Source organism: Alligator mississippiensis, chromosome 1 (assembly GCF_030867095.1).
Source record: "Alligator mississippiensis isolate rAllMis1 chromosome 1, rAllMis1, whole genome shotgun sequence".
NCBI lineage: Eukaryota > Metazoa > Chordata > Crocodylia > Alligatoridae > Alligator > Alligator mississippiensis.
The window spans coordinates 213,457,499-213,473,865 of record NC_081824.1 but is presented as its reverse complement, the minus strand read 5'-3'; the positions used below and the strand labels follow the sequence as shown (position 1 = coordinate 213,473,865).

General features: G+C 45.2%; 1 protein-coding gene across 2 annotated transcripts in view; it reads left to right on the top strand.

Moving 5' to 3' along the window:
- Window positions 1–16,367, top strand: part of WDPCP (WD repeat containing planar cell polarity effector) — a 292,599-nt gene that overhangs the window by 273,418 nt on the left and 2,814 nt on the right. The window contains exons 17-18 of one of the 2 annotated variants that reach the window (XM_014595109.3): window positions 6,730–6,815; window positions 8,150–8,178. In XM_014595109.3, coding sequence (XP_014450595.1) covers window positions 6,730–6,815; window positions 8,150–8,178 — 115 coding nt within the window. Of the gene's footprint in view, window positions 1–6,714; window positions 6,816–8,149; window positions 8,179–16,367 lie in introns of both variants that reach the window. The other variant, XM_019500762.2, reaches the window with a different exon arrangement.

The window sequence follows — 16,367 nt, the reverse complement described above, 5'->3', positions numbered from 1 at the left end:
CCACCCAAGCAAAGATTAGACAATATAGCAATATAGACAATTTTGTGGGGTGGGCAAAATATGGCCTGTGAGGCAGGTCTGGGCCACCAACTGACTGGATCCAGCCCATGGCTGCCCTTGTGGTGCTCCACATGGGGCTGAGACCCACCCGCTCCCACCGGGGCAGACTGTGCCATGCTCCCACCAACCCCCACCCACCTGCATGCAGCTTCTGATGGGGATGTTCCCAGTGCTGCTGCAGCTGACTGGATGCTGCTCTGCTCCACTCACCTCCAGTGGGAGCCACCCAGCTGAAGTTTTCTCCCTGGCCGCCTGGAGCAGCGTAGCAGGAGCAGAAGGAGGAGCCATCACTGGAGGCAAGGGGAGCAGAGCAGCACCCATCCCAGGAACAGCCCCATCAGAAGCTGGGCCCAGGCCGGTAGATCCGTTCTGCTCCCCTGACCTCAAGCTGCAGCTGCTGTTCCTGCTCATGGCCCTGCCACACCACTCTGGCCAGGAAGCTTCAGCCAGGCGGCTGTGGCCCAGCATGTGGAGCTCTGGCTCCACCTCTCAGCTGCCTTCCACATGCTCCACCCACCCGGTGGGCAGAGTAGGTGGAAGGCAGCTGGGAGCTGGAGCCAGAGCTCCACACACTGGGTAAGAGCCTCCTGACTGAAGCCCACCCAGTGTGGCATGGCAGGGACAGCAGCCACAGCTGGGGGCAAGGGGAACACAGCAGCCCCACTGGCCCAGGCCTTGGTCCTGGCCAGTGTGTGCAGCTTCCCATGGGCCTGTTCCTGGTGTGGCTGCAGCTGGCCAGGTGCTCTGCTCCCCTTGCCTCCGAGTGACAATGCAAGCTCATCTGGCTGCAGCTGCAATGGAAACAGCTCTGCCAGAAGCTGCACACTGGCTGGGGCCAGGACTGGGGCTGGGGCTAGCAGATGTGTGCAGGACCATGGCACGGGCTGCCCTGGGTCGGGCTCAGCCCCATGTGGAGCGCCACAGGGATAGCCATCAACGGGACAAGCTCTGCTACATGCACCTCTCACCTCCCCCTCCCTCCCATCACCCTAGCTGGCTCCTTAGCAGGCCCCCTCACACTCCCATATAACCCCCTTCCACCCTTCCCATGGGGTAGAGCATACAGGGCCAGTCCCACTCCTGACATATTCTCCCTGCCCACCCAAAGCCCTATAACAGGCAGGCAATTATTTTGCCTGGAGGACCACTTATTGAGTTTTGGCAAGCCATTGAGGGCTGCATCACAGGGAGCCAGGGGCAGATAAATATTAATTTTCTTAATTTTTAGGACCCCGCGGGCTGGATAGAATGGCCTGGTGGGCCACATGCGGCTCACGGGCTGCATTTTGCCCACCCCTGCCCAATAAGGAGTTTTGGTGAGTTGTTGCGTGGGGCGGAGTGGGGCAGGAAGAGGAGGGAGTACTGACCTGGTCCACAACAGTTCATCAAAATATTCTATGTGGCTCTCTGGCCCAAATAATTGCCCACCCCTGCTCTATATATTCTGCTTTGTTGCTCCAGTTTGATCACTGTGCAAAACATGCCTAAGATATGGACAAAAGCAAAGAAGGAAGACACTATGGGATTTTTTTTTCACTTGATTTCATATGAGTGCCACAAGCTCAGTGGAATCCCCATGATTTTCTAAGCTAAGAACAGCACTAACATGGTTGACTAAGAGAGCTCTTTCTGACAGAGTAAACTGTATACCCATGAGCTCTCTCTCCTCCTGAGTATAAGGGCCTAATCCAAAACCCATTAAAGTCAATGAAAAACCTCCCATCCACCTGAACAGTATTTGAATCAGGCCATAAAAGAGATAAAAATCACATCTAAATATTCAGCTTTCCCTTGCTCATATCATGTAACAAGAACAACAATATAACTAGAACATTAGCCCCCAAATAATTAATTAGCTTTTGTTTTAAACATGTCCTTTGTTTGACACTGAATAATAAGAGAGGAGCAAGAAAAAGAGCATTTGTAGAACAGGCTGCCAGATTCAGGCTCTTTCTAGCCGGGACATTATTCTAGGCAACGGCTAGGCTGTCTCTTAGTTTAGAAGTTAGAAACCAGAATCCAACTGTGACCTGAGCCAAGTTAATCACTCAACTTGTAAAAAAAATAAAATAAATCCTAATATTTTAAGGTAGGTCTAAAACAGGTCAGGTTTCTCATCAGTACTCAGAGCTGATTCTTACACGATTTACCCCAGTTTGCACAAACACCAACTGCTCACACAGAGTGATGCCCTACACATTTTTTTTATTTATTTTGCATTTTTGATCTTTGTATCACAAATTAAACAAGCTGGGGCTACAGATGATTTTTATGAGTCTCAGCTCCAGGTGCTTTTTTTAACCTTTTACTGTCATCCTTTTGTTTTAGCGGTCATGGTAAACTTTATAGCCAAACTGTTTTTTTTCTCTGGACTTGTTGTTGCTATCCATGGGAAGAGGATAACTTATTTGAACCCTTCCATGACTTCGCACTGCATAAAAGAAAAGGTATTGACTTCTGTGTGTCAGCTTATTTCTGGCTGAATCAGCTGGGCAGCTGATAATTTCCATGGCCTTGTTCACAGAATGCAGTCCAGTTATATCTGTCTCCTCTTCCTCCTCTGTTACTGCAGACTGTCATCCTTCTCCCCCTTCTTCCCGTATTCTTTTTTCCAATTTATTATGTTTTCATTTTGAATATGGTTGGGATTTTTCCCCCCCAAATGTATATATGTTAGATACTAAAAAAACAGCCCTAGCCTTTTGTTACTCAGTGTATTGTTTTAAAGCAACTCATATAAGGTATAATGCAAAAAAAATGTACTGTAAGCAATAAGCTACTGCACAAGCACTTATTGGGCACATCTACATGAGATGCTAAGGCACAGTAGCAACAAGCTACTGTGCCATATCTTGTTCCTACTGGGCAGTAGTGGTGCCTGGTACTAACCGTGCGGCAACAATACTGCACAGTAGTAACGAGCTACTGTGTGTGCGGTAGCTCATTGATACTGAGCAGTAGCGTTAAGCAAAAACCAGGCAGTGACTGTACTGCACAGTAATGCCGGTTACTCCACAGTTATTTAGTACTTGCTTATGCAGTACTACACATGCAGTAAGAACTGTGTAGTCTACCGCACATGTAGATGCAGCCACTTTGTACTACTTAGATGCTTTTAAAATATACATTATTTTTAGTCCCCTGTAAGATTTTATACTAAAAACAGGAAAAAAATGTTTAAATAACTTGAGCATGTTGTACAGTCCCAAACCAAGAAAAAATTAAGATAGGGCCTCATGACAGTCTTTCATATTTATCTGTTTGGTTGGGGGGGGTTTAGCACAGTAAGAACAGTCCTTAATTGTTTCCTTTGAAATACCTAGCTGTTGCCAGCATGTCATTTAAAGGAAAAACTTTATTTGAACACATTCACTATCCATCCAGTCCGTGAATGTTGTCTTTTGTAGCCAAGGAAACAAAATCAAAATGCATCACTTTTGCAGCATTTATGGGGATTCTTACACTGTTAATTGTCTTTTACAAAAACTCCCATTAAAAAGGAGGTAGAGCCAGTTTGCAAACATTGAAGTGGGTAAGAAAAGAATTTTACTATGTGTTCCCAACTAATGAAAGTAACTGCTCTACCTAAATAGCATCTGTGTGCTTCTAGTGCATTGTCATAAATGTGGTGTTTGAAGCAGAATGTAGTAAAGTGATTGTGGAACTGGAAACCAGGAACACCACAGATCTAATCCTGGCTGTGTCACTACTGGCCCGGTTCTTTGCTTTTTGGGCAATCAAAACTTTCCACTGAAGGCAATGGGCGTTTTGGGTGCACCGAGAATGCTAAATAGGGCAATTATGTGTGGCCCTGGGCACATTTCTCTTCATTTCTACGTCTGTAAAACTGAGATAATAACAGTCACCAACTTCAAAGTGATGTTGGGTGGATTAATTAATTAATTAATGTGTATGCAGCCGTTTGAAAATATAAAATTAACTCTTATTACCAGTGATTTGTTATATAGTATGGGCACTTTATGGCCTTCTGATTTTATACAAAGGTCCTCTAGATTAAATTAGATTATTAACATATTATTATGTTAGCTTATTTGATTATTTGCAGGAGGGGAAAAAAAAGGTTTGGAAAAAAAACAACCCTGGCTTTGTCATATGAACTATGTGTGCAATTGATGGAAATTCTCAGTATTTGCAAAACAAGGAGAATAAACAAAGTATCTGGCAACTGCTCTGCTGAAAACATTTTATAATCTATAACTCTGAGACCGTGGAGCCAAAACAAACTGTCATTGCTGACAGAAAAACCTGACAATTATTTTACATTGATTCAAGTTGGCCCAGCCCTGCCTAACCTTGTTTACTCATCACAGTCTTTTAATTCATATTAACTTGGCACTGAAAGGGTATATGTGGCATATGTGCAAAAGAACCATTCTCTGCATCTTAGACTGAGATAAACAGCGCACTGAGTACTTCTAGTTCGTTGAGCTCTTAGGTAGATTTATATGTATTAGATAGAACTGGTTAAGTTCCTTTTATCCCTACTGGGCTTTTCATGTCTGTTGACTATAAAACTAGAAGCTCAGTAGAAGCAACATCTTCTTCTAAGCCTTAGGATATATATGAAATCCTCCCAGCACTGGCCAATTTAAAGACACATCCAAAGAGGATGGACAGTTTTAAGCTCTTTTAAAACATAAAAATAGAAGGGTTACAGCAATTTGGCAGCCAAAAAAGCAATTTACAGATCTCCACAGAATCCAGGGCTATGTGTAAGAAAGCTGATCAAGATACTATGGAAAAGATAATGGGGTCGGAGAGCAAAAGAATCTCTCCATTTTGTAACCAACCTAATCTGGTCTCCAATGAAGTTTCTTAAGTTTCTTTGGCTGAGCCAATAAAGCTTAGCGTGATGGAGCAGTTGCATTATTACAGCTTTAATATGGCTCAGGGAAAGCTGATGAGGAGCAGGGTTGCTTTAAAGTTGCTTTATGGATTCACAGCTGCTTGCATAACCTTCACTGTACTGAGAGTAGGAAGACAAAGGCACAGGGAAAGTCTAAGCTCTTGCTTTAATTATTTACATTCTTGTCAGTAATAAAGGGCTTTTTATGTCTGGAATGTATTATTTGTATTATCAAAGCCAAATGAGATTGTGTGCTGTAGCTGTTAACAAATTAGTGTGTGACATGAAAGCATTCACATTTTTGTTCTCATAATTTACTTCTGTCAAAACTAAAAGCGGCACTTGATAATCTATTAACAAACTTTTTAAAAAATGGCATGAGGTGCAATTGTACCTTTACACAGTGTAGTGCAAGAGTAGATGTGGCCACATCCCAGAAGTGGTGGATTGAATGCCAGAATGAAAAACCAAGGGAAATCAAACCAGGCATGCTCAACAGCTTTTTTCTTTTTCACATTCTGCTCTTCCCTTCCTGCAGGCAAAACTCAGACCGACTTGACTGAACTCTTGGCAGTGTGAGGGTTGCAGCTAGGCATGCTGACACAGCACAAGATATAATTAGAAATCTTGATTCCCCTGCCTTGGAAAACTGAAGCCCCCTTTACACATGCAGGTAAAGGTGCAATGGGATCTAATGCACGATGCACACAATTATGCCCCCTGCCAAGCTGCGCATGCATGGCAAGAGGCATGATTGTAGGAGCGTGCATTAGACCTTGAGCTCCCCCTGCACCGGCAAAAAGCAAGCTCCAACAGGGACCACGTGTAGCAGGGCTGAGAGTCCTGCAGCTGACGGGACTCTTGGTCCTGGCTGCATCACATGTGGAGGTGCATGGAGCACCCCACTGCTGGGAGATCGCAACGGCCAGGAGATCACAGCAGCTGCAATCTCCTAGTCACTGCATGGAGAGCCCCCACAGCTGGGAGTTCACAGCAACTCCCAGCCACAGACTGCCTATACATGCAAATTAAAACTGCATGGAAACCAGCTATGAAGTTATTACATCATTTTCAAGCAATAACTTTACAGCTGGTTGGACCTTTTTAAAGGTGCCATAGTTAATTTGCACATGTAGCCAGTTTAAATTTATTGCACAGTTAACAAGGTACCTGCATAATAGATATAACATGTAAATGGGGGGCATATTGACTACATATACTATTGGGTAACAGAAGACTAATGAAGAATAAGGAAAATGAATAATTCATTTGTACATTCCACATTGTGCTGGTACTCCTTCCTTGAACAAGGAAGAGTAGATCACAACTTGTATCTCAATACTGTTTTGGAGGGGTTTGAGTGTAGGCAAAAGTAGACAACAGAGTCCTGGCCATCCATCACATTTGGCATCTGACTGACTGCCTTTTCTCAGAACTGTTTCAATGTGAAACATTCCTCTTGTGTGTAAGGTTGCACCCAACAGATCATCAGATTGTTCTGTTTAACAAAATCCTTAATCGCTTGAAAGACAAGAACCCTCCACCACATCTTTGACTGACAGAGCTGCCACAGAACGATTGCAAGGGCAAGAGAGTTTTCACAGTAACACTCAGTCAACAAACAGAGTGGCATCTGGTAGAAAAGAGCTACAGTTTGAAAACAGTGAATTACATAGACTGCTATACACTTGAAAAGATATAAACAAACAAAATGGCTTTGCTATTATGTGACCCTCTCCCCCTTGCAATTGTCATTCCTCCCCTCCCACCGCTTTTTGTCTATAAAGATCTATTATCTGCAGACAGACAGACAACAGAAAGAAGGAGCTGGGAATGGACATCTCTGCTGCCTCTCTAATGGACAAATCCTTGCCCTGGAATCTAGCAGGTAAGCTAACAAGTTACCAGGACTTTCAGGTTCGCACAACAGAAAGAAGCTGTAAACTGGGGTGAGAAGAATTCTTGAACAGGGAGAAAAATAAGCTAATCTAACAAATCACATGCGGTTTCTATGTGATGGCAGGACAATAAGACACCAGGATGTAGCACTAAGAGCAGAAAACAGGAGGCAGGGAGCTTGAGTTCTGTTCCTGACATTACTGCGAACTTGTGAGACCTTGATTAAGTCATCTAACTGCTCTTTTACTTAGTTTCCGCTTTTTTGCAAAACTATTTATGATCCTTTGGAAGAAAGGTGCCACATCCTACTAATAACATGATTTATTATTAATTACTCTTATTACAGCCACTGTTTTATTATTTTGTATATAGGGTCACATTCTGAAATATCAACCAACTTAATTCCATTGAAGTCAGTGTTTATAAAATAATAAGTAATGCTGTTTCTGCAAGGATATTCAGAACTAAACAAATACTTGACAAGAAAAAGGACTCTATGTTATACACTTGTCAAAATAATAATAACAATAATAATATAAAGAATTGGCAGAATATTTGCCAATATAGCAAACTGGCAGAATATTTGAACATGAGGAAGCCATAGTAGTGACCATCCTATCAAGCCCCTTTTACAAATATTCTTAAGTATACACGGCAAGGTAGCGATATACACTTTTTGCCATGCTCAAGTATCATATCACATTTTCAAAGAGATAATTTCAAAGTGCTGTGTTACCAGAACCAATTTTAGCATATGCTACCCTCTTTCTGGGTATGTTTACACTGCAGTCAAAGGGGTGACTGCAGCTCATGTAGACATACCTGTCTAACTTTAAACTAGTTAGCACAGGTACTGCTAGCACTGTCACCATTGCAGTTCATCACCGGCTGCAAAACCTAGGTGGGCCCTTGGTAGATGGCCAGGTAGTCAGCCCACCAAGAGGTCCTTGGTAGAATTTACCTCTGCTAAATTCTACCAGCGCCCTCCAAGCTAGCTCGGGTAGGTATATGGGATACCTAGTTCCTCATATAATTATCCATGATTATGCACGGAGTTGGCTCTGTCGTTAGCTTGGTATCTCCTGTGGTGCTTTCTGCAAAATCTATGTTTTTATATTTTGGTAGCATATGAAACTGCATATGTATATCGCAAATGCTCAAATATGTTAACCACTTTAATTCATCCATCCATCATAGAACAGGATATGAAATAGCTGTACGCTACAAAGAAGGTAAAAAGGTTAAGTTTACTACGCTATGTTTGTTTGTGTTTTCCTGCAAGTTCAGTAGATTGTAATAACATTGAGATCTTGTCTTTTAAAGGGAATTTTGGAGACGTGCGTACAGAGCAGGTAAAATCCTTCTTTCTTCTTTTTTTCTGCCTTATACTACTCTGTTTTGCAGCTTGATGTAATAGAGCCCGCATGCAGGAGTCCTACTGAAGTCAATGGAAATTCTATATATTCTTCTAGAAAGGGGCCCATATTTGCATGGCTTGAATCTAGCTCAGCTCAGTAGTGACTGAGATTTGCAATGGCCATTTAAGCAAGAATGAGCAGTTGATCTGAGCCATGTCCATCTCACAGAATCAACCAGCTTCCAGCTACTTAGTCTCCCTGTGCTCAGTTTTAGCAGTTATGCCAACAGCTGAAGAGAAGTGGAGTGCTAAATTGGCTCTCCTCACCCCCAGGTGGTTTGATGTACCTTTGTGCTGCAATATGCTTGGGGTACTAGTACCATCTGTGCTATAGCAAATCCCTGAGTATGTGGAGGTCTTCTGTTGGTCTTGCAGGAGCATCACAGTCACTTAATTTTTGTTAAAATAGAATATGGCAGCGATCACTTCAGGCACCACTGTCATTACAGCTACAGAACAGTTTGTGTTTACAGTTGCTTAGAATATGCAATGCCCACTGCTTGGCCTTGGTACAAAAAAAAAAAACAAAGCAAAAAACTGAGCAGAAAATGGCTTCCCTCCAGGACAGTATGAAAGCACACCTTTCTGTTATAAATATCAAATTTGTGCTGACTGGACTATCTCTCTAGGAACTGTTTAACCCATCCAGGATCACCAAAGAACACTGTGCTAGAACCACACATTCTCCAGACTTCAGCATGGCCCAGCTCATTCTTGATGAGTGAGATACAGTCAATGCCTAGTAGCCATAGGCAACTCATGGGTGGAGGGGGGGGCACATGCCCCCTTCCCCCCTCCCCCCAAGACTGGCCACTGCCAACACCAATGCCGGCTTCTGCAGACAGTCGCCACTCACCATCACCACCCCTCCCCTGCCTCTGATGGCTTCTGTGAGTGGTTGCTGCTCGCCACCCTGCCGCCAACCCTGCCACCCACAAATTGTGCCCCTCCCAGTCTCAGGAGTCACCAGTCATTCATGCTAGTAGCCGATAACAGAGTTGGCTATAATAGCTTTGTACCAAAGGAAATCTCCAGGGCTAGGTACAGAGAGTCAAAAAGCCCGAGGCTGAATGGATTCAGTCTTTGCAGGTTAGTCTAAGCTGCACAGATTAAATTGAAAGAGAAGTGAACAGACATTTACCTTTGATTCAGGAATGTTAACCATATATCTGCAGTGGCTCATGCCAGAAGCTGGGGGGTGCTAGAGCACGGCTCTCTGTGTGTTCATTTCCTCTTCCTGCTGCCTCCAAGGTCTCTAGGATTTGCAGTCCAGAATTACAGCAGCAGGACTCTGCAGGGTTGTTCATCACTTCCTCTTCCTGCTTCCAGGTGCCTCTGGGATTTGTAGTCCACAGTCACAGCCAGCAGTAAGTTTGAGTTGGGGAAGGGGTATTTAACCCCACTCCCTGGCCCCAGCCAGAGGTTTGCCTGGGGGTGGCTGTTTCCCCAGCTAGGCTGGCCCCACCTCCCCTGCCCTTGTCAGCCAGCCCTCACTGCTTGAGTTAAGCAGCAGAGGAGCAGGGCCAGCTCTGCTCTCTGGAGCAGACAGCCCAGCCCAGCCCAGGGCTACAAAGCATGCTGGGATACTGGGGGACTGTGATTTAACTTGAACCAGGAAGGGGTCTGAGACAGAAGTTTCAGAAACCAGTTTGACCCAAATCAGTTAAGCCTGATACTACATTCAAACAGGTTTGTCTTAAACCAGTTTCAGCCATGTTGAAACTGATTTATGTGCAATGAACTTCTGTTCTGTTGCAGGTTTAAGCCAGTTTCTGATCACATAAACTGATTTATGTGTAACAAGGGGTGCACCAATAGAGATTATTGGGGTTGATACTGATAGCTGCTATTTAAGGAAGCATATCGGCCAATACCGATCCAATTTCCGATACAAATGCCTCCAACTGGTAAGTCCGGTGTGATGGAAGGGGAAGAGAGAAGGAAGGGGCATGGGGGAGAGGGGAAGATCAACGCCCCTGTGGTGAGGGAGGGGGCAGAGATGGGCACTGTCCAGGCAGGGTGGGGGGAGGCCTGAACTGTGGCTTATGGGGGGGGAGGTGGCTCCCACCACTGCCTGCACCCCAGGGGGGGGGCGTGCCCCCTGGATCTGCACAGGGTGGGGCAGGCTGCAGCCAGGGCTGCACTGGGCTCTTCTCAGTGGGGCCTGGGCTCGGAGTGGGCACCAGCAGCACTGGGAGGATGCTGCATCCACCCCAAATTTCACCACTGCTCCATTCCTAACGCCGTCACCGCCAGCCACCCAATGCAGCCCCAGCTCTTCCCGGTGTGTGAATGGAGGCAGGGTGTTGAGCCAGGGCTGTGCCAGGCGGCTAGCAACAGTGTTGCTGGGAGCAGAGCAATAGCAAAATTTGGGGTGGATGCAGCATCCTCCCAGTGCCGCTGGCACCTGCTCCAAGCTCAACCCCCACTGAGAAGAGCCCTGTGCAGCCCCAACTGCAGCCACCCTGCCCTGTGCAGATTCGTGGGGCACATGCCCCCCCACCCGCTGCCCTCCCTGGGTGCAAGCAGCAGCAGGAGCTGCCTCCCCCACCAACCCATGGCTCTGCCCCCCACCTCAGCTGGGCAGTGCCTACCCCTGTCCCTGCCCCCTCCCTCGCCACGAGGGGCACTGATCTATTCCACCCCACACACAACCCTTCCCTTCCACCTCCCTTTCTACCACACTGAACTTACCAGCTGGAGGCAGCTCTCCATGCTGCCAGCTGTGCTGCTTGCTGCCTGAGTGCTGCGCTGCGCCTGCGCACAGCACGGGTATTTATCAGCCAAATTATTGGCCCCGTTGATCTGATATCCAATACAGCCAGGTTTTTTTATATTGGTACCAATTCGATATTGGACCGATGTATCAGTACACCTCTATGCGTAACTTCTGTCTCTAGCCCAGCTGCCTCCTTAAGATTGCGCTGCCCTCTTTAAGCTGGTCCCACATCTATAGTGTAGAGAAATAGCTGGCAGTCTGTGTCTTAACAGAGGATACCTATGTTTGCAGCAAAGGTAAGTGCTCTCTGCATATGTGTACACCTCAGTTAACTTCATAACCAGTTCTCTCATCCCTTGAATTGCCCCTAAAGAAGGATTGGGGCTGGCTACAAGAAACCTGTACAGCCCACAATTATTCCGATTCTGTATAAAGGAAGGAGGGAAGTTCCGGCATTAAGATACTGGACCATCACAGTGAAATAATTGTAAACAGAAAAGAAACAAAATAGGACATTATACATCATTATGTCTAATTAGACTATCACATATTTTTCACATACCATGTCATATTTTTTCACATACCGTGTCATGTACATGTATATAAGGTTGCAGATAAATCACATGACACGGTATGTGAAAAATATGTGATAATGTAACTGAACATAATTTAATATGCTAGAGAAAAGTTAAAATTCATTTTTGTTCTGAAAAGCAACTGTTTGTTGTGGGGCTCTACTCCTCATCATTCAGTGTCTCCAGAGCAAATATATCGGCAAAAACATATGTCCTATCCCCTCCCCCACTATTCTTTTTGCAAGTTCAACCTGGGAAAATGACAGCCAGGCTGAGTTCTTCCCTTCATGCATACAGGCACCTTTGGTGAAGGTTTTGCAAAATAAATTGCAGTTGTCCAATGTAATCTGGGCAATCCCATTGTCTTCAAATGATGCCCTTAGTGACATCTCTGCAATGCCACTGATCTCAAGAAGTATGCATAGCAGGAACTCACTGAAAACTTGGAAGATAATTGTTTGATACACAGGCAAAAAGAAATTCCTGCTCTTCTCTCACAGTTGTGCAGGCTCCTGATAGACCAGTAGACGGGAAAATTTATTTTTGTCACTAAAATGAATAGCTCTGACAATGTTTCATAGTTCTCAAGGAAGCAGTCCTGGTAAGACATCATTTTTCACAGTGGAATAACATTTTAAAGCTATACATACACTATTAACTTTGATGTGTCTTGAATTTTTAGTGCTTAATCATATAATCATCCTATTAATGTATCCTATTCATGTAAATGTTTCTACCGAACGCTACATGCATATTTCAGCATTCTGTGCTGGATGCGAATGGTTCTGTTCCAGTTAAAAAAATACATTGTTTTTCTGTTCTGTTAAAATATCATTCTATGTATTCAAAGTTCTTGCATCAGTAATCTAAGATCTTGGAAATCTGCCCTTGGAGAATCAAAAACATTTCTTTTTGTCCAACTGATCGTAAAGAAGGCTGTTTCATTAAAGAAATCACAGAAATGGCATGGTAGAATGGCTAGTATCGGTACTGACCAGGGAACTATGCTTATGCTTTAGAGATTGTTACTGTGAATAGCAGAGGACTAAACTGCATATACACATAGGATCCAGCACCTTGCCCTAGCTGGGGCTTTGGTCTGAACAATTCCACTGAGGACCAGAGGGAAGAAAGGGACCTTCCCCACAACGCCTGTGCAAGATACAGCTTTGCATTTCAAGCTGTGGGGGTGGCTGTGGCGCCCAGTGGCTGTAATATCTTTAATGTACCAGCATGTCCCCCCTTTCACCCTGCTGCTCTTCCAGCCTGACTTCCCTGTTTCCTCATCTGCCTTTTGCACATTGCATCAGAGGGATTCCTCACAATGCTGGGCTCTGTGCCACTCAAGGGGTGCACACCCAAAACCCAGCCCTCTCTTGCGTAGTTGGACTGCACAGCTTCTCCTGCCAGCGTGACCTCCTCCGCCACAAAGCTGAGGACTTGTTTTGCCCCATAGCGCAAGACAAGCTGTGCCAAAAAGGAACAGACGTGGCCTATTCTCCGAGCAAATGGAGACCGGGGATCTCAGTGAGAATGTTTGCCTTCGGATGGGAATATAAGCTCTTATACATACACCATCACCTGTACATTCTTTGCTCACTGTGAATCCAAACAATGAGGAAACACTTCCCTGAAACTGCAAGGTACACACAGAAAATTGTTGCCAATCACCTCCCAGACATCTTACTGTCACAGAGCCAGAAAAAAGCTCAAGTATTTTAAATAGATTTAGCTACTTTCTAAAGGAGGTGATTGGGTGTATTTCTGATCACCAGCCCCTCTTCGTCAGTCCAGTCTTAGTGACTGGAGACAGGTGGGGATGAGTGTGGAAATTCAGATCCAGTGGAACTACACAGCTTCCAGGGCCGGGGTGACCTCCTGACATTTCCTAAGTGTTGGGTGTTGCATTTGGGTTCCAGCCCATCTTTAATTAGATAAGGGGCCTGGAAGTCCTGAGAGCCATCTTCCGTACCTAATCCTATTCTAGCTGTGTGGCCCTGAGCAAGCTATTTAGAGCCAGATTTTCAGAAGTCTGTAGTAATTAGGACTGCCATAGTTTGTGGCAGGGGGAGGGGTCCAGCTTGATGTGAGCAGGGCCAGACCTCAAAAGCTGCTAATCACCTGCCTCTAAAATCAGACTCCAGATGGTCTGCACTGAAAATGTGGGCCTTAACCTCTCTGTAGCTTAGGTTCCCTACCTGATATAGGGCTAACAAGGCTCACCTGCCTTTGTATGACACTTGGAAATCTTCAGGTAAATGTCACTAGCTTAATCTATATTGTGAAATGACCACACCTCCCACAGAGAATTCCTGTACTGCCCTTCTGGTGAAAGACGAGGCGCAGTCAGTCTAATTTAGGGAGGAGTTAAAAGCAAAAAAGGAACAACAGAGCATAGCCATGATTAAGATACAAAGTGTCTAGTGTTGAAATGTTAAACAGAAGAAAAAGGCTTGAGCACATGGTATTTTGCTGTGCCTAGAAACAGTCAAAACTGCAGGTTAATTACTGAGATAATGCTATTGTCCATGTTGAAATGTCTAGTGTCATTTAAACAAGTGAGAATGCTAAGAGTCTTGCATCCATTAGCAAGGCATGAAATTTTACCACACTTCTTTTGGTGCATGGCACAGTGCAGCCCAATGTAGGCGTACATGTGCTTTCTACCCATGAGATTACTTTTTCTTTAAAAAAAAAAATCATCAGTGTCCACTGGGGCTGTGTAGGTGTCTTGCACCTACATGTGCTCCCGTAAGAGGTCATAGACCTCCCTCACATCCGTCTCATCACCCAAGACAGCAAGACACAACTTGGAAAACTAATCATAAACACAACAGAGATGGCAGAGTGCATCATGCCAACTGCTGTGGTGGTTTCTAACCCCTACTTGACTGGCCTTCATCAGTGGGTAGAGTTGATGCCTCTTCTATCTGGAGAAGAGCCATGTCTGCTAGTGCTTGATCTCAAGGACTTCCAAATCAAGGGGCACACAGCTGAAAGAATACCTACTTTATCCGGTGATACCTATCTCTAAACATGGAGGAGGTCTCCCTCTCCAAGAAAAGCAGAAAGTTGTCCTCAAGAAGTGCCCCTCTAAGCAGACACCACACCCAGGTCTAGCTGTACACCAAAGAAGAGATAGGCAAAAAATTCCTTTGAAATATCACTATTTACACTGATACTGATGAGCCCAGCACTATGCCGTCAGCAGCCCTGAAGGCAGCTACCAATTTAGTAATGGTATTAATAAGAGTGGCACCAGCTCCTGTAGTGGCAATGAACGTCATCATCAGGGCACCCATGCTGATACCAATGCAAAGGCAAAACTGAAAGGGCCAAAAAGAAATACCTCTGTAGGTGGTGAGAGACATCACCCCAGAGAGAAGAAGGGAGACCTCATCCCTCCAAGAATAGGGCATCTCAGTCCTCTGCCAAGGAGGTGGTGCTAAATGGACACCAACAAAGACGCAGGGACCAACTGCAGTGCTTATTACAGGACTGAAGTATGTCCTTAGGGAACCAGATCCTTCTGGAGACATCATGAGTCTGGAATTAGCCCCCAGAAGAGCTGAAGCATCACTGCCATTTGGAGAGTACAACAAGAGGTCACCATCTCTGACCTATCCTTTCTCCCCACTGTTGAGCAGGGATGCCTCTCAGTCACCACCTGAATGCCACCCAAAAGCCTGTGTTAAAGATCCCACACACAGGACACTACCACAGAGGAGGCAAAAATGACATTGGACTGACTCCATAACAGATCCTGTTCTTGCCACCAAATCACCTTGGTAACATTGGCCCTACTGGGGGCCATCATCTCATGGCAGATTTCACTATTGTACCCCCTGGATTAAGAGGCAAGGCTCTCTATTGGTATCACCACCCAGATCACTGGCAGTGGAGCTTGACATCACTGCCCAAGAATCTGGAGCAGTGGTGGAACATCTGTGGCCCCCTAGTCTCCACTGAAGAAATCCTCATCCTTACCTGACAAAGCAATCACAAAGCAAGCCCCAATCATTTTCCCACCCCATCCCCTACCCCTCTCCTCTCTCATGCCTCATAAGGTTCTTGAGAACAGTCCCTAGTACAAAAAGAAGTAGCCATACCATTTCACCTGGAGCCAACAGAAGCAATTCCTCAGGTGTACAGGGAAAAGGTTTCCACTTATGATATTTCCTTATGCAGACAATAGGCAAGAGACTGAACAAATGGATAGTGTCAGATTCAGGATGATAACACTTGCCTCCATTATTCCATCTCCTCAGGCTTAAGCCTGCTTGGCAGTTCTTAGATTTCAGGACACAAACTCGCACATTATTATCTCCTAGTTCATAGGAAGTATTTGAGATTTGAATGCAGAACAAATCATGGCCAGGCCATTGCCATACCTTGCAGTGAAAGTATTTTCCATTGAGACTGGATAGAGACTTCAGCGCCCTAGCGTGGCATTGCAGAGCTCAGTTTTCAGGTTGGATACCAGAATCACACAGCAGGAAAACCTTTTCTAATCCCCCATAGAACAAAAATGCTGATCATGGATAAACTGGGTACAGCCCGAACATCCGGCCTGGGCCACCTGGACTATGGGCCTCTGGAATCGGGTAGCAAAAAATCTCCCAAAAGAGCACTATAGTTATGCATCACATAAACAATGAGGAACCTGCTGCTTATCTCTGTGTCTGGTGGCACCATGCCCTGGTGGTCCTTCACTTCCTAGGAGTCAGCAGCAACCTAAAGGACTGACTTCCTGAGACAGCGATTTGCAGCTGACCAGCAGTGGTCCCTTAACAAATCCAAGTTCAGAAGTGCAGTATTAAAACCACTGTC